This window comes from Geotrypetes seraphini, chromosome 3 (assembly GCF_902459505.1).
Source record: "Geotrypetes seraphini chromosome 3, aGeoSer1.1, whole genome shotgun sequence".
Classification (NCBI taxonomy): Eukaryota; Metazoa; Chordata; class Amphibia; order Gymnophiona; family Dermophiidae; genus Geotrypetes; species Geotrypetes seraphini.
In genome coordinates this window covers 162,707,218-162,726,298 of record NC_047086.1, presented here as the reverse complement: position 1 = coordinate 162,726,298, position 19,081 = coordinate 162,707,218, and the positions used below count along the sequence as shown (strand labels likewise).

At 41.7% G+C, this 19,081-nt stretch overlaps 1 protein-coding gene across 4 annotated transcripts in view; it reads left to right on the top strand.

Annotated features, from left to right (window-relative positions):
• NCOA7 (nuclear receptor coactivator 7) overlaps window positions 1–19,081 on the top strand; it is a 351,548-nt gene that overhangs the window by 114,275 nt on the left and 218,192 nt on the right. For all 4 annotated transcript variants that reach the window (XM_033936068.1, XM_033936069.1, XM_033936067.1 and 1 more), the window contains one exon: window positions 4,429–4,682. In XM_033936068.1, coding sequence (XP_033791959.1) covers window positions 4,429–4,682 — 254 coding nt within the window. The remainder of the gene's footprint in view (window positions 1–4,428; window positions 4,683–19,081) is intronic.

Genomic DNA, 19,081 nt, shown 5'->3' with positions numbered 1-19,081 from the left:
TTTTACAAAGTTGCGCTAGCGGCTGCTGCACAGCAACAGCCCCTAAGCCCTTTAAATCTCTATGGGCTTCGGGGCCATCAGCGCAGCCGCTAGCGCAGCTTTGTAAAAGAAGCCCCTATCTTCTCTCAATAGCTCTATCTTCTGTCTATAGGTGGATAAATAGCCTTAGAATTAGGATGACTGCTTTGTCATATGTATCAATAGCAGTGCGTTTCACTAGTTTAAATCATAGGCTATACCACCTCCCCCCTCATTATCTATATCTGTATATATATATTTTTTTTATTTATAGCTTTTTTTATTTTTTTGTATTATTTTCTTTCTATTTACTACCTTAAAATTCAATAAATATTTTCTTAGAAAATTAATTTAATTAAGGAGGGCTCATTTCATAATATTTTTATCGAATTGTAGTCCAAACTCTGTAGATAATTATCATTTATATTCCGGGGTTTTTTCCAAGAGGTCAAGGCAGATGACTTTATGCAATGTCACCTCAGAAACAACTATACAAAAATAGACAAATATACCACCTCCCCCTTTACTAAACTGCGATAGCATTTTTTAGCGCAGGGAGCTGCACTGAATGCCTCTCACAGCTCCCAACGCTCATAGGCTCCCTGTGCTAAAAAACACTATCACGGTTTAGTAAAAGGGGGCCATAGGGTAAAATATAGACAGCAGATATAAATTCTCAAAACGGACACATTTTGATCACTAAATTGAAAATAAAATCATTTTTCCTACCTTTTTGTCTGGTGATTTCATGAGTCTCTGGTTGCACTTCCTTCTTCTGTAAATCCAATATTTCTTTCATTCTGCCTTTCTTTCTTTCTGCCTTCTCTCCTTTTCTTTCTGTCACTTTCTTTCTTTCTTCCTCTGCCTGCCTGTCTTTTTTTCTCTCTCCCCCGCTCCTCCTCTTTATTTCTGCCTTTCTTTCTCTCTCCCCTCTCCCCCCAAGCCATCGCGCCAATTTCTCCCCTTCCCCGATTCTTTCCCTACCCCCCTAAATTAAGACTTCAGTAAGCACAACATTCACATCTTAAAAACACAGAACGAACTACAACATTAATACGAGTATGAAGTAAAAATGGCAGAGTACAATCTGAAAGAACTCAAGTTTAACTGATACTTCCACACCTTGCAACAATAAAGTTGAAGGGGATGTAAAAGCAGCCTCTTGAGACATCATCAAGACTCAGATTTTCAAACATTTAATTGCAGGCCAAGCCACCATGCCAATTTCTCCCTGCTGCTTCCCTGAGCCAGGCCAGGCGTGTACAAGCGCTGGTCTCACAAGACTTCACCTCCGTCGTCAATTCTAACATCGGAGAGGAAGTTCCAGGCCAGTCAGGCAGCGATTGGCTGGGCCAGAACTTCCTCTCCGACGTCAGAATTTAAATTGGAGGTGAAGTCTTGTAGTCCGGTGCTTGTACGCGGCTGGCCTGGCTTGGGGAAGCAGCAGGGAGAAAAAGATTGCAAAGGCAACGCGATCTACTGGATGATCGCGATCGACCATTTGGGCACTCCTGGTATATACCATATTTTTTCCAATTCATTCCTGCTACTTCTCTCTTCCCTGGGAGGCTGTTCCCTAAAATACATCACCTTTTCCATGAAGAAGGGGTCCTTTTTGTAACCCCCCCTTCCAGCTTCCCATCCCCTTCTAGAACTTATCCACCCCACATTTTTGGGAGGTAATATTTATTTTTATTTTATTTTTTTACTGAAGGAAAAAGGCTTTTATGAAATTATCCCAGAGGTTAATTAGGTGTGAAGAATATTTGTGTCTATTTCTGCTTAATCAGAATATAGGCAGAAGTAGAGTTGCAATCTATGCATGTATAAATTTACATCAGCTCCCAAACAGGTATAAATGTATATGAGTGCATTTATCCATGATTGTTGCAAGTTTTGTGAGGCTATTTAATGAAGACCTATAGGTGTCTATGTTGTCTTTTTAAATAGCCCTAAAAAACTTGGACTTCTATCTAGGCAACCTGTTATAAAATTACCCTCTTTAAAGGCAATTCTATAATTGGGTGCTTGTGGGTGCATACCCCTTTGCACGTCTATGTGCAGTGAAAAAATATGCCTGTAAACACCCTAAGCACTATTCTATAATAGCATGAGTAAGTGCTATAGCATTCAGCTGCAAAAGGGCATACACATGGGCAGGCCTCCCATTTTTGCATGTAGCTTAGAAAATACTGTGTTATACACACCATTGCCACTTCAAGGCGCCTACAGTTGAATTTACTGTACTGTATTTTCACTCATATAATTCATGTGATATACACATTTTTACAAATTGCACACATAGCTCCTGTGTTCTATAGAGCCCTTTTAGAGAGCTGTGGCAAGCATTTGCATGAGAGAGGCTTAACCAGCAGAAGAAAGGAGGTATTGATGCCGTTGTACAGATCATTGGTAAGGCCCCACTTGGAGTATTGTGTTCAATTTTGAAGGCCTTATCTGGTCAAGGATATAAAAAGACTTGAAGCAGTCTAGAGGAAAGCGACAAAAATAGTAGGGGGTTTGCACCAAAAAAAGTACAAGAAGAGACTAGAAAACCTCAACATGTATACTCTGGAGGAGAGGAGGGACAGGGGTGACATGATACAGACATTTAAATATTTGAAAGGTATTAATATAGAACCAAATCTTTTCCAGAGAAAGAAAATTGGTTAAACTAGAGGACATAAATTGAGGTTGAGGGGTGGTAGACTTAAGAGTAGTGTTAGGAAATTCTTTTTCAAGGAGAGGGTGGTGGATGCCTGGAATGCCTTCTAGATGGAGATGGTAGAGAGGAAATTCAAATCAGCATGGGATGAATACAGAGAATCATTAATTAGAATATGAATGGGCTAACTTTCACGGTCTGAATCCCGCAAAGGAGATAGTTAGGATAGGCTGGAGTGGGCTTCAGAGGCAAATCCAGTAGATGGAAACTAAGGTCAGTACCGGGTAGACTTCAAAGGCCCAGAAATAACAAACAGGGAAAAATGCTTGAGAAAGTGAACAAATTCATGTAAACCATTCTCCTATGGGAGAACAGTTTAGAAAATTGAATGAATGAATAAATAAGACATTTTAATTTAATCATGAAATTGTGATTACAGGGCAGACTGGATGGACCATTCAGGTCTTTATCTGCTGTCTACAAAATAGGAGGCAGTAGGGGCTCATTTTTTTAATGGCCGCATGCTAATGATGAAACTAGCATGTGGCCATTTGGGAAATGGGAAAATAAGCCATTTTCTAGCCACAGGAAGTGGCCTTAGTGTGTGGGAAAGGCCCACATAACGGGTGTACTAAGGCCATTTTTTTGCCACAGTTTAGTAAAAGGACTCCTTTGTGCATGAATGCATTATTGCTAGCCCCTCCTTTTACTAAGCTGCGGTAGAGGTTTCTACCGCAACCCGGACCGCTTAAAGCTTGAATTCTCATAGAATTCATAGAATTAGGGAGTCTGTGGTGCAGTGGTTAGAGCAGTGACGTGATGTCATTCCAGCAGTGGTTAGAGCTACAGCCTCGGCACCCTGAGGTTGTGGGTTCGAATCCTGTACTGCTCCTTGTGTCCCTTGGCAAGTCACTTAATCCCCATTGCCCCAGGTACATTAGATAGAGTGTCAGCCTGCCGGGATAGTTAGGGTACTTGAATAATTTGTAATCCGCTAGAATTGTAGGATATGCAGAATATAAATTATTTTTTTTTAAAAATTCTATGTGTGTTAGAGCAGTGTCGGAGTATTTAGCGCCCCAGGCAACAGTAGAAACATCTGCCGCGGCTTAGTAAAAGAGAGCCCCAAATTACACATTGTTTTTAAGGCTTTTTCTTTTTAGTTTTTTTGCAGGTTTCATGCAGTAATAATACCTACAAGAATCTAAAAAGAAAAATCCTTAAAAACAAATGTTTGAAAAGTAGCTTGTCTTAGAAAAATAATTGGTATATCCATGAGCACATTATACTAATTTATTTTTTACATGGTCTCACAATTTGGGTGTGTTACAGTATTTGTGTGTGTGTTATATGCATAAAAATACAATATTTTAAAAAGAATCTTTATCTTGCACTATCAATGAACTAGGCGGCTTACAAAAACATTCACAATAAAATCATCAAAAGCACAATACAGGAATAATTACAAAAATAATATATAATCAGCCACATACTGACCAGTTGATAAAATTACAATCAATATAATAAAAAACTGGTTTAACCACATGCCTTTAAATGTAAGGCGTGCTGATTCAGGGTTATGCTAATATTCTATAAATTAATCTTGGCACCCGAATACTCTCACCACCATTATTAGGGCACTTAAAAGAAGGTACCCACTTATAGAATGCCATCTTTATGCATTTTGCCACACCAGTCAAACTTTCTTAAAAACTAGAATTTATTTTGTGCTCTTTCCTCTTTAGGTTGAAAAAGAAGAAGCAAGCAAAGCAGAATGCAGAAGTGACCCCTGCCATTCCCCGAGGTTCCACCACTGCTTCCAGGACTCAGGCTGGGAAACCAGATGCAACAAAAGTGATTTTGGAACAACTCCCGCCCTCTCATGAGAACCCCAAGCTCCTCCCAGAAAACGAGACTGCTGCAGATGAAGGCAAGAAAAAGAAAAAAAGCCAAATGAAACAGATCAGGCGCACTGAATTGAAGAGATACTATAACACAGGTGAGATCAGCAGGCTCATTAGCTTTGGGCTTTGGTGCATATACTTTTTAACACTGTTTTCTTCCTAGATGGAGAAGAGTGAGATATTTTGTCACCCAATGTAATGCTCACTATTTTGCCAAGATGCTGTAAATATGGAAGATTTTTCTCTGCATGCGATTTTCTGTGGAAAATTTTCTATTTCTGCAAATTCATTTTTCCATAAAATCTATTAACAACCATGACTGGATGCCAGTATTAGGAAAGTTTGGTCATTTCTCTGAATTTGTTTCATATAACATTTAAATAAAATTTAAGGGTTAATTTTATAATAGGAGCATATAAAACTGTCCAAAAATATACCTATTTTTTGCCTGATTTTATCAAGGCAGCATAGATGCCCAAGTGGTTTATAAATTAGGGTTCTAGTACTATCCCCAGTAGCGCACAAATGTTCTTGCACAAATTTCCATCTACCCCCAAGACAGTGAAAATACATTTATGTACTCTACACATGTACAATTGTATTTTATAAAGTACCTGTGTACATGGCAACACTGCCCAGACTATGGGGCCCATAATCAAAAGACATAGATGTCTAAAAAGCATCCTAAATCAGCACTTGGACATCCTAATCGCCAGAACATCCAAGTGTTGATAATCAAAAACCATCATTCTGGACATCTAGCGAGGTGTTCCAGCCTCTGTACATTCAGAGCACGAGATGGGCGTGGTGGAAGTGTGTTATAGGTGGGCTTTGGAAAGCCTCAAGGGTGGGTTAGACATGGACATCTTGCTGCGATAATCAAACATTTTGCCAGATATCCTGGACAGAACTTATACGTTTGAAACTAGACCTTTTTTTGAAGGGTCTAAGTGTCACAATGGTGCCCAAACTGACCAGATGACCTCTGCATGTATCAAGGTAAGACACCCCCACACTCCCCCCAGTGCTCATGGACCCTCTCACACCCACAAAGTTCAGAATACAAACATACATACCTGTCTCCAGAACATCAGCACCTGGTATAGGAAGCCTAGTAGAGCTGCACACAGGTGTCTTAAGTAGCCTAGTGGATGGGCTAGTGAACCATAGAGAAGAGGACTCAGGCCCATAAACCACTCTAATCACTGGAAAATGTGAGCCAACCAAAACCCTAGTAGTCATAAGGGCTATTGGGATTATAGACAGGTGGGTATAGTGGGTTTGGGGGGGCTCACCATAACCCATAAGGGAGTTCTGGTGAGATGTTTATCTGGCACCCTTTTTGTGAAGTTCACAACAGTCCCTCAGGTGCCCCACTGCTCTGTTGCCATGTCTGGGTGAACAGTCCATTAAAAGACTGGCCCCTCCCACATCCAAATGGTTTTGTTCTGGGCATTTGGGACTTGGATGAAATTTTGGTTGAAAATGTATAAAGATAGACATCCTGGCAGTCTGGGCATCGTAATGGCCTGGATGTCCAGATAGAGGGTTAAAAAAAAATTATTTCTAGATGTAGGGTGGTTTGCCTTTCGAAAATATGCATTTTCTTACTGCTGACTTTGGACATCTAGCACCATAACGTCCAAATCGAACTTAGACCTATGTTTTCAAAATGCCTCTCCATGTCTCTGTAAATTCCTCCATATGATCTGTGTGACAGAATTCATGCTCTTGATGTGTATATATCAACATAGTTTTATAGTGGCCATTTTCTGCTTTACACACAGAACAGCACATGGGTCAGTATTCAGTTGGCGACAGTGAGCATTTTATTTTCACCACCAATGGTGTTATTCTCAAATGTTCAAACAAAGACCTGTGCGGCTTTGGCTTTGAATATCCAGTTATTTTTAAGCTGGCTAACATATAGCCACTGAAGTTGATATTTACCACTTAAGTGGCCAGGGGATAGCATTTATGTGCTAGTCCTGGCTGCTTAAGTGCTAACTCCACTCCTGCAGCTACCCCAAGATAACCAGCTTCGTGTTCGGCACTAACCACAATATTCAGCGGCACTTAACTGGTTAACTGCCGCTGTCTATTAGTAGTTAGCCCCAACCAAGCAATTTAACCTGTCAAGAGCTGACTAAATTATTTTGAATATCGGGACTAGAGCTAGAGATAGATGGATTTCTAAATTACAATTATGCAGATAATTTTACAGTGACAGATCGAAGGTCCATCAATCCTAGTACAGTGGTACCTTGGTTTACGAGTGCACCGGTTTGCGAGTGTTTTGCAAGACGAGCAAAACATTTGCAAACTTGGTGCCTCGTAAACCGAGCTTGCCTCGCTGTAAGAGCGCCCCCCCCCGTGATCCGGCATCCCCCCTCTTGCGTCTGCCCCCCATCCACCCCCGCGATCCTACATCCCCCCCCCCCCCCGAGCACAGCAATCACATCCCTTACCTCGACTGGGCACCAGTGCCGGTGCCGAAGATCCTCCCTCTTCTGGCGCGGCCTGGGCTGGGCGGTGCGTCGGAGATCCTCCCTCTTCTGGGCTGGACCGGGCTGGACTGGCTTTGAGCATTTGCGCATGCTCAAAGCCTTCTGGTCTCTCCGAGATTCTCAGATTCAGAATCTCAGAGAGAGCGAGACCAGAAGGCTTTGAGCATGCGCAAATGCTCAAAGCCAGTCCAGCCCGGCCCAGCCCAGGATGTTTTACATAGTAGCATAGTAAATGACAGCAGATAAAGACCTGAATGGTCCATCCAGTCTGCCCTGTAATCACAATTTCATGATTAAATTAAAATGTCTTTGTTATTTCTGGTAATTTTAAATAATCACAGCTCTAATTTATAAATAAATTATGACTTAATAAATATCCTTATTTAAATGTGAAGTGCTCAGACCTTATAACCAATGTTTTTAGTAATGTCACCAAAACGGGGTTAACAAGGGGACCATCATCGTATATAAGAAATAAATTACATTACATTACATTACATTGTAAAAGTGAATTTCGATCAGACGGTTTTTTGTACAGGGAGGTGGAAATTTGGTTATCATATTTACTGATATTAATATCTAAAAATGATGCTTGATGTTGGTTATATTGATAAGTAAATTTAATGTTAGGATCTTTCTGATCCAAGAGCTTTAAGAAATGGGATTCCGATAGGTCAATTCCTACGTTTAAGAAGGATATGTTCAGATGACCAAGATTTTAATAAGCAAGCTAAAGAATTATATGACAAATTTAAAGACTGTGGGTGTCCTGGGAAAGTAACAAGAAGAGCTTGGAAAAGAGCGAAAAATTGTTATCGGCCATGGCTAATGTTGCCAAACACTAGAGAAACAACTAAACAGGACACAGTTTGTGTCATGCCCTATACCGGCAGTTTCAATGCGATTAAACACATCATTTTGAAATACTGGCCAATACTCCAATGTCATCCATCGCTGACTCAAAGGCCTAAATTTGCGTTTTCGAGGGGCCCCAACTTGGGAGAAAAATTAAAACATAATAATTCGGATATTGTCACAACTACTAGGATGCCACATCAACCATGTGGTAAGTGCCGGGTATGTAGCCATGTTATGAATGTTACTCAAGTGCAAATACCGTCATCTGCAGGTCGATGGTTCAAATTAAACACTGACACCACATGCGATTCTAAAGGAGTGATTTATTACATTCAGTGTCCTTGTCTCAAAATATATATAGGACAAACAACTCGTAAAATCAAAACCCGCATTATAGAGCACTTGAGCAGCATTCGCACTGGACGCATCTCCGCCCCCCTAGTTCCTCATTGGCCGAGTGAATCACATACGCTTGAAGACTTACGATACACAGTATTGATTCACATAAAATATTTTGAAGGTGATCTTTCTAAATTATTAATTCAAAAAGAACGTTTTATATACAATTGGCATACACTTACCCCAGAAGGTTTAAATTCCGAGATCGAATGGTCATTAATATAAAGGATTGCAATGAGGTCATTTTTTCTGGTTGATCTCATATCCAGTTCGGTCTAATATAGCTTTTCCGGTTCTCTTCCCTATAAAATCATTATCCTGGGCTCAGAGCTTCAGTCTTCCCAACACTTTGGTTAGGTCCAGTCCCAGTGAGCCAGTAATAGGTATGTAAATTTATTGAATACATTGATAATATTTTCACGATTGAATAGATATAACTACATTGTAATTAATTTAGACCTTTTTTAACAATAGTTGAGTTAAAAACACGTTGTTTTTATGTATTTTTTTCAGTATCAATGTCCCTCCCTGACGAAGACACGAAACCTGGGTCGGGGGGACAGGGACCATAAGTAGAGAAAAACACAGAGTGAAAAATTTTTTTAAGCTCACATAACACGGTTCTTAAAATTTCTCAACGAGGTTTAACATTACCAACAACCACCTGGCGAAGATAAGTATATTATATACATTAGCAATTCACGTGGAGTGATTTGTTTATATAATAATGGTGGTTTGGGGACGGTGAAGGCGATGATGGTCCCCTTGTTAACCCCGTTTTGGTGACATCACTAAAAACATTGGTTATAAGGTCTGAGCACTTCACATTTAAATAAGGATATTTATTAAGTCATAATTTATTTATAAATTAGAGCTGTGATTATTTAAAATTATTGAAGATTCTCATCACAGAATATAGTTATTTATTCCTCCATAGATTGCTTGGGTTGGTTATTTCTGGGCCATAGACCTTAAAAGTCTACCCGGTACTGACCTTAGTTTTCAACTACTGGATTTGCTATTGAAGCTCACTCTAGCCTATCCAAACCATCTCATTTGCGGGAGTCAGACCATGAAAGTTAACGCATTCATATTCTAATTAGCGATCCTCTGTGTTCATCCCATGCTTTTTTGAATTCCATCAGTTTTTCCTTTCTTTAGAAAAAAAAAAATTTAAAACAAAACTTGAAATGATGGTATTAGTGAACAAATGATATGACTATTAGAATACTGTTATATTATGAAGTTTTTGTTCTTTGATGTGATGATTGTGATTCTGTCCTGTACCTAATTGGCGTTTGTTATTTTAAAATTTGTATCTTGTTTTTAAATTGTACACCACTTAGGGCTCCTTTTACTAAGCTGCGTTAGCGTTTTTAGCGCATGCAGCATTTTAGCGCGCTCTAAACCCACGCTACTCGGCTAGAACTAACGCCAGCTCAATGCTGGTGTTAGCGTCTAGCGCACGGCAAATTAGTGCGCATTATTCCGCGCATGAATGCTCTAACGCGGCTTAGTAAATGGAGCCCTTAGAATTGTGCTGCAACTAAGGCAGTATATCAAGTTTTAATAAACGATAAATGATGCACCAATTCCCTCATGAGGGCATTCCAGGCATCCACCACCCTCTCCATGAAAAAGAATTTCCTAACATTACTCTTAAGTCTACTACTCCTCAACCTCAATTTTTGTCCTCTAGTTTTACCAATTTCCCTTCTCTGGAAAAGATTTGGTTCTATATTAATACCTTTCAAATATTTAAATGTCTGTATCATGTCACACCTATCCTTCCTCTCCTCCAGAGTATACATGTTGAGGTCTTCTAGTCTCTTCTCATACTTCTTTTGGTCCAAACCCCCTACCATTTTTGTCACTTTCCTCTTGATCACTTCAAGTTTTTTTGTATCCTTGACCAGATAAGGCCTTCAAAATTGAACACAATACTCTAAGTGGGGCCTTACCAATGACATGTATATTGGCATCTGCACCTCCTTTTCTGCTGGTTATACCTCTCTCTATACAGCCTAGTATCCTTCTGGCAGACACTATCACCCCAAGGTCCTTCTCCCCATCTGTGCATATCAGCCTCTCGCCTCCCAGCACATACATCTCCCTTGGATTTCTACTCCCTAAATGCATCACTCTGCACTTCTTTGCACTGAATTTTAGTTGCCAGACTTCGGGCCATTCTTCCAACTTTTGCAGATCTTTTTTCATATTTTCTACTCTCTCTGGGGTGTGTACTCTGTTACTAATCTTGGTATTATCTGCAAAAGGGCAAATCTTTCCTTGTAATCCTTCAGCAATATTGTTCACAAACATATTGAACAGAATTGACCTCAGCACCGATCCTTGAGGCACTTCACTACTCACCTTTCTTTCTTCCAAGCAAATTCTATTAACTACAACCCTATGATGTCTGTCCGTCAACCAGTTTCTAATCCAGTTCACGACTTTGGGTCCTAACTTCAGCTGGTCAAGTTTGTTCAAGAGTCTCCTATGAGGAACCTTGCCAAATGCTTTGCTTAAATCTAAGTAAATTATAACTAGTGAACTTCTTGATCTAATTATCTGGGCACCCAGTCAAATAATTCAATCAGATTCGTTTGGCACAATTTACCTTTAGTAAAGCCATATTGTCTCAGATATTGAAACCCATTAGATTCTAGTAATTTCACTATCCTCTCCTTCAGCAACACTTCCATTATTTTTCCAGTAACCGAAGTGAGGCTCACTGGCCTCTAGTTTCCTGCTTTATCTCTGCATCTACTTTTGTGAAGAGGAACCACATCTTCTCTTCTCCAGTCCCACAGAACCTCTCTCGTCTCCAGTGATTTATTGAACAAATCTTTAAGTAGAGTCACCTGAACCTCTCTGAGCACCCTCAATATCCTGGGATGGATCCCATCCGGTCTCATGACTTTTTCCACCTTCAATTTTTCAAGTTGTTCATAAACACTTTCTTCTGTGAATGGTATGGTATCCACTCTATTTTCATATGTACTTTTGTCTGCCAATTGTGGTCCTCCTCCAGGATTTTCTTCCTTGACCACAGAACAGAAGTATTCCTCATCACTCTCCACATAGCGGTTCATAGCTTCCTTCAGTCTCGCAATTCCATTTTTCATTTTCCTTCTTTCACTAATATATCAGAAAAAAAATTTGTCTCCTTTTTTAATATTTCTAGCCATTTGCTCTTCATCCTGCACTTTCACCAGATGTATCTCTCTCTTGGCTTCTTTCATTTTCATCCAGTATTGTTTTGTCCTCCTTTTCTTGAGTATTTTTATATTTCATGAATGTCAACTCTTTTGCCTTTATTTTCTCTGCCACTAGTTTGGAGAAGCATATCGGTTTCCTTTTTCTCTTGTTTTTATTTGTTTTCCTCGCATAAAGGTCAGTAGACATTTTTATTGCTCCTTTCAGCTTAGACCATTGTTCTGCTTCCCTTATGTCCTCCCACCCTATTTGCTCTTTCTTCAGATACTCCTCCATTTTACTGAAGTCCATACGTTTGAAATCCAGAACTTTGAGTTTTGTGTGGCTGCCCTCTGCTTTTAGTTGTTATATTGAACCAAACTATCTGATTATCACTTCCCAGGTAGCATTTGTGAGCACCAGATCCAGTATCACTTTTTCCGTTGTTGGTTCCATCATCATTTGTCTGAGCAAAGCCCCTTGAAAGGCATCCACTATCTCTCTACTTCTTTCTGATTCCAATCCACATCTGACAGGTTGAAATCACCCAGCAAAAGTACCTCTCCTTTGTTCTCCAGCTTTTGGATATCTGCAGTAAGATCTTTATCAATCTGCTGTGTTTGAGTTGGAGGTCTGTAGACAATACCCACATAGATAGAGGTTCCATCTTCTCTTTCCCCAGGCCCCTTCCATTTCAGTCGCTTGGATCTCCGTCTTTACATTGCGAACTACTCCTCCATCCTTTTGACCATCTCTGCCTTTCCTAAAAAGATTACAGCCTGATATGTTTATGTCCCATCCATGGAAATCATTGAATCATGTCTCTGTGATTTGCTACAATATCCAAATCTGCCTCTAACATCAGGGCTTGCAGATCATGATTTTTGTTGCCTAGACTGCAAGCGTTTGTGGTCATTGCTTTCCAGCTACTTTTCTGTAGCAATTTCATTTTTGTCTACTTTTTTGTTTACTCTCACTTCCTGTTACCTTGCTAAGAAGTGTATTGCTAATATTGTTGTGTACATTGGTATTGCTATTGCTATCTTTATTATGGTCACATCTTGTCTCTTGCTGGGAGTGGCCACCATAAGTGTCCTGCATACATATGCCACTCCCACCTTCTAGTTTAAATGACTAGAAATATATTGCCTTAATTTCTCAGCAAGGATCCTTACCTGTCATAGTAAAAGACAGTCCATTCTTATACACTTCTCCCTCAATATTCGCAGGGGTTAGGGGCAGAGCAGGCCTGCGAATGTTGAAAATTTGCAAATAACTTTTGGGCCGGCTCTGACCTACCCCCGCCTTCCCCCTGGCGTCAGACCTTACTTGGTCGAAGATGCCTGTTGGCCTGCCCGTTCCAGCACTGGACTCGGTAAGAACAGAAGCGGCGCCAACTATTGGCAGTAGACCAGGAAGAAACCGAGGAAGGAAAGCTGTAAACTTGGACATGATAAAGCCACTGGGAACTCCCAAACAGGTACCGGCAGTCCTAGGCCTCTGCCCAGTATTTTGTTCCCAGTTTGCGAGAGCCTTGACGTCCTCCATGCTGGATAGGCTAAGATAGAAGTGGGGGGGGGAGGAGAGAGGGAGGGCAGGTTGAAAGCAGAAGCGCACGCGCACCGCAGTGTCACCGTCAAGAATAGGGGGTAAGCGGGTGAGCAGCGGAAGTGCAGCTTTTCATTGGCTGGGTTTAGAGAGCATCGCCACTAGCAAGATGCTTTGCTAAAACAGAGCGAAGAGGCTCCCGTCCTGGGGGAGGGAGGCAGGGAGGTCCGGAATGCAGCATTTTCTCTTTCAAAAAAATAAAATTGCAGATACTGAAACCGCGGATTCGGAGGGAGAAGTGTAATATATAGTAGTTTCTTGTTCTTCCATGTATTTCCCCATCCTCTTATGTACCTAAAGCCTTCTTGATGACACCAGGCTCTGAGCCACCTGGTGAAAATCTCAATATTTAGTACTCTTTTCTCTCCTTTTCCATATGTAGAAACAGAAAAAAGCAGCAGAAAAGGGCTATAGTCCACCAAGTCTGCCCATTCCAAGTATCCCCTCCTCTGAATTTACTCCCTTAAAGATCCCACGTGAGTATCCCATTTTCTCTTAAAATCCGTCACGCTGCTGGCCTTTATCACCTGGAGTGGGAGTCTGTTCCAATGATCCACTACTCTTTCAGTGAAGAAGTACTTCCTGGAGTCGCCATGAAACTTCCCTCCCCTGATTTTCAGCGGATGCCCTCTGGTAGTCGAGGGTCCCATGAGCCAGAAGATATCATCTTCTGACTCGATGTGTCCCGTGATGTATTTATATGTTTCAATCATATCTCCCCGTTCTCTTCTTTCCTCAAGTGAGTACAGCCGCAATTTTTTTAGTCTTTCTTCATACGTGAGATCCTTGAGCCCCAAGACCATCCTGGTGGCCGTTCGCTGAACCGACTCGATCCTCAGCACGTCCTTTCGGTAGTGTGGTCTCCAAAACTGAACACAGTACTCCAAGTGAGGCCTCACCATGGCTCTGTACAATGGCATCATAACTTCAGGTCTCCTGCTGATGAAACCTCTGCGGATACACCCCATCATTTGTCTTGCCCTGGAGGAAGCCTTCTCCACTTGATTGGCAACCTTCATGTCCTCACTAATGATCACCCCTAGGTCGCGTTCCGCCATGGTCCTAACCAAGGTCTCACCATTTAGTACATAAGTTCTACGCGGGTTTCTCTTACCCAGATGCATTATCTTGCATTTTTTAGCATTGAAGCTTAGCTGCCAAGTAGTTGACCATTGTTCCAGCAACAGTAGGTCGTGTGTCATATTATCAGGTAATAAGCTTTTGCCTACTATGTTGCAAAGTTTGGCATCGTCGGCGAAGAGTGATACCCTTCCTCTAAGTCCTTGCGTCATATCTCTTATGAATAAGTTAAATAGAATCGGGCCCAGGACCGAGCCCTGCGGCACTCCACTGATCACGTCCGATGCTTCGGATGGGGTACCGTTCACCACCACCTTCTGAAGTCTACCGCTCAGCCAATCCCTAACCCATGTAGTTAGAGTGTCTCCTAATCCTATCGATTTCAGCTTGTTCAGTAATCTTCGATGAGGGACGCTATCAAATGCTTTACTGAAGTCCAAATATACCACGTCCAGTGACTCTCCGGCATCCAGTTGTCTAGTAACCCAGTCAAAAAAGCTAATCAGATTAGATTGGCAGGATCTGCCCTGGGTGAACCCGTGTTGGTGTGGATCACGCAGTTTTTCTTTGTCTAGGATTGTGTCAAGATTCTGTTTGATCAGTGTTTCCATGAGTTTACACACTATAGACGTGAGACTCACTGGTCTGTAGTTTGCGTCTCTGTCCTGCAGCCCTTTTTGTGGAGTGGGATTACGTTGGCGGTTTTCCAGTCCAAGGGGACCCTTCCTGTGCTTAGGGAAAGATTGAAAAGAACAGATAATGGTTCTGCCAGGACTTCCCTTAACTCCCTGAGCATTCTGGGGTGTAGGTTATCCGGTCCCATGGCTTTGTTTACCTTGAGTCTTGATAGTTCGTCATAGACGCTACTGGGCGTAAATTCAAAATCTTGAAACGGGTCTTTCTGGTTATCTCCCGTCTGCAGCTGTGGACCAGCTCCCGGCGCTTCGCGGGTGAACACTGAACAGAAGTATTTGTTTAGTAGTTCTGCCTACTCAGAATCTGATTCCGCAAAGTTACCGTTCGATTGCTTCAGGCGTACTATCCCATCTTTGTTTCTTTTCCTGTCACTAATATAGCTGAAGAAAGATTTATCCCCTTTCTTAATTTTCCGTGCTAGCTCTTCCTCCATTCGGAGTTTGGCTTCTCTGACTGCTGTTTTGACAGCTTTATATCTGTCTAGATAGTCCTCTTTCACCCCATCTCTGCCTAAATGTTTGTAGGTGATAAATGCGTCTTTTTTCTGTTTAACTAGGTCTGAAATTTCTTTACTGAACCATTGGGGTCTTTTGTTTCTCCTGCGTTTACTTACTGTCTTTATGTATCGGTCTGTTGCTTCGTGTAGGATGGACTTCAGAGACGACCACATAACCTCCACATTGTCAGATATTGCTTGTTTATGTAGCTCCTGATGGACAAAATCTCCCATGCGGTTGAAGTCTGTGCCTCTAAAGTTGAGAACCCTTGTTGCTGTGTTTGTCTTAGGGAAACCTTTCTTGAGGTTGAGCCATACCATATTATGGTCGCTGGAGGCCAGTGTGTCTCCTACTGAGACTTCCGTGACGCTATCTCCTTTGGTGAGAACTAGGTCTAGTAACGCCTGGTCCCTGGTGGGCTCCAATACCAATTGCTTGAGACGTGCACCCTTTATGGAGGTTAATATTCTTTTGCTGCTACCCGTAGTCGCGGAGAGTGTGTTCCAATCTGCATCTGGCATGTTGAAGTCTCCTAGCATTACTGTGTCCCCGCGCAGTGTGATGTTCTCTATGTCCTCGATTAATTCCATGTCTTTGTCCTCCTGTTGCCTGGGAGGTCTATATATCACCCCAAGGTATAGGCATTTTTCATTCCCTCTGGCCAGGTTCACCCAGAGGGATTCCCCGGTGTATCTAACATCTGTGATTCTGGTGGTTTTGATGCTTTCCTTAGTGTATAGCGCTACTTCTCCTCCCAATTTACCCTCTCGGTCGCAATGAAGTAGGTTGTACACTGGTATAACCATATCCCACCCATGCGATTCCGTGAAGTAGGCAGTACTTCCAAAAAAGGTCCAGTCTACAAAATGTTTTAACCCCTCCTCCTGCTCCCGAAGTTTTCTGTGCCACAAATGGGTTATTGCTGGCTAGGATATTTGTTCCCAAGTGGATAACACCAGCTTTAGAATTCTTAGTTTCTTCCCAAATTATAAGCAGTATTTGTTTGGTATTTCTGGTAGCTGAGGATCCTGGGAGACACTTCACTATTTTATTTTCCAAGTAAAAGTAGACACTGATGATTTTGTGTCAAGGTCAAAACTTGTGTTGCTTTGACTAACTGCTTTTTGCTTCTCATTTCCTAGTCTTGCCTAATGATTGGGCCACCTCTGCATCAACAAGATATTCCAGAGTTTCCTAAACTATTGGTCGGGATTCCAAATGGGGGTCAAAAAATTCACATTTGGGGGTCATGACCTGGGTGAGTTCTTCATAGATGCATCATTATTCTACACCTGTAGAGGGTCACACAGTTTTTTTCGGCTGCAATCATGAGGTCACAGCCACAAAAAGATTGATATGCACTGCTCTATCGACATCCCCACAGAGAGACAGACAGAAGCCTCATAGACAGAAGCCTACTTTACCAGACACACACCTCATATACCCCACCCCTTACTGTAAACATGGACACGTGTGCCATCAGTATTTCTCTTCCATACACCTCTTGCTGCCCTAGTGAAACAGATTTCACCACAAGCCTCTACACAGAGTCCTTTCAGAGTAAAAAAAATGCCTAGATGAGTAATGCCATTGAAGCAAACTTTGCCTGGTCTAAGCATGGAGATATATTTAATTATGGCTTTTCGTATTTTAATAAAACTGGCATTGAAGTCTGAACTGATTTTTGCTACCTATTTTTCATTGCATGTCACTGTTGAGTAAGAGTGACAGCTGTTGGTTTTTTGGGGTTTTTTTTTTAGATCTTTAAGAATTGTGATGCTTTCTCTTCTGTGGCTCTTTTTCTTATATAGAAACACTAGCTGATGCCCCGGCATTGCACAGGTATTTAATAATAGCAATAACACAGTAAACGGATTGAAATAAAGATACTTTATAGTGGTGAATGAAATTATTGTTTTACAGCTTAATAAAAAGTACAATATTCAAATTATAATGTGAAATATTTGACAAAATGAATACAATACAACTAACGCAAAACGTGATTATAAACAACAATTTTAGTTTCACCTCCTGGAGCAAGAACAAATAAATTCTTGGGTGAACCCACCCTTGAGCAAGCAACATAGAGTTGTGGGCCGTGAGACCCCCAGAACATATCACCCCAGGTAGTGAGGGATCTGCATACCAAGTTTCGTCCAAATTGGTCACAGTGAGAATGGCAGCTTTTTACATTTTTTCCATTGACATGAATGGGTGAAATCTGATTTTCTGTTTGTAGCTCCGCCCACGTGTGCAGGAGTGCCGCGAGACCCCCAGAACATATCACCCCAGGTAGTGAGGGATCTGCATACCAAGTTTCGTTCAAATCGGTCAAGCCGTTTGTGAATTACTGTGAGAATGGCAGCTTTTTACATTTTTTCCATTGACATGAATGGGTGAAATCTGATTTTCAGTTTGTAGCTCCGCCCATGTGTGCAGGTGGGCCGCGAGACCCCCAGAACATATCACCCCAGGTAGTGAGGGATCTGCATACCAAGTTTCGTCCAAATTGGTCACAGTGAGAATGGCAGCTTTTTACATTTTTTCCATTGACATGAATGGGTGAAATCTGATTTTCTGTTTGTAGCTCCGCCCACGTGTGCAGGAGGGCCGCGAGACCCCCAGAACATATCACCCCAGGTAGTGAGGGATCTGCATACCAAGTTTCGTTCAAATCGGTCAAGCCGTTTTTTAATTACAATGAGAATGGCAGCTTTTTACATTTTTTCCATTGACATGAACGGGTGAAATCTGATTTTCTGTTTGTAGCTCCGCCCACGTGTGCAGGAGGGCCGCGAGACCCCCAGAACATATCACCCCAGGTAGTGAGGGATCTGCATACCAAGTTTCGTTCAAATCAGTCAAGCCGTTTGTGAATTACTGTGAGAATGGCAGCTTTTTACATTTTTTCCATTGACATGAATGGGTGAAATCTGATTTTCTGTTTGTAGCTCCGCCCACGTGTGCAGGTGGGCCGCAAGACCCCCAGAACATATCACCCCAGGTAGTGAGGGATCTGCATACCAAGTTTCGTTCAAATCGGGCAAGCCGTTTTTGCGTTGGCAGCTTTTTACATACGTACCCTTAGACAACAGGTAGATGTGATTCTCGCACAAAGGGCAGAGCAAGAGCTGTATTTCCGTCGATATAACTTTCAATGCTGGGGGGGAGAGCCAGTAGGTTAATGGCACACTTAGTCCGTCCCAATCGTGAGCACCAAGTCATTACGGCTATTACCGATCCACAGGTCACACATATACAACAAAAACCCATATCCATCACCAATTTGTGACTTATTACAAAGACCTTTATGCCCATAAGCCTTCTGAAGATACTGACCGGGATGATTTTTAGCTTGCTGGCTCCTCCCCCCAAAATTACATCAGCTTGCATAGAGAAATCGCTGATTCCTGGCACTTTCTTAACCATGTTTTGCCTCTCCTTCAGGAACAGGCCAGGTCTCCCACCAAGTTATTTGCGGTTTCACCATATTCACGATGGTTTTTAATATAAAACAGCGAATAACATATGAAAAAACTATTCACGGTTTTTTTGTATTCGCAGGTCTGTTAATCCCCTATCACAGCGAATACGGAGGGAGAGGTGTATATAGCTCCACACCTCTACCTATACATTACACAAACATCTCCT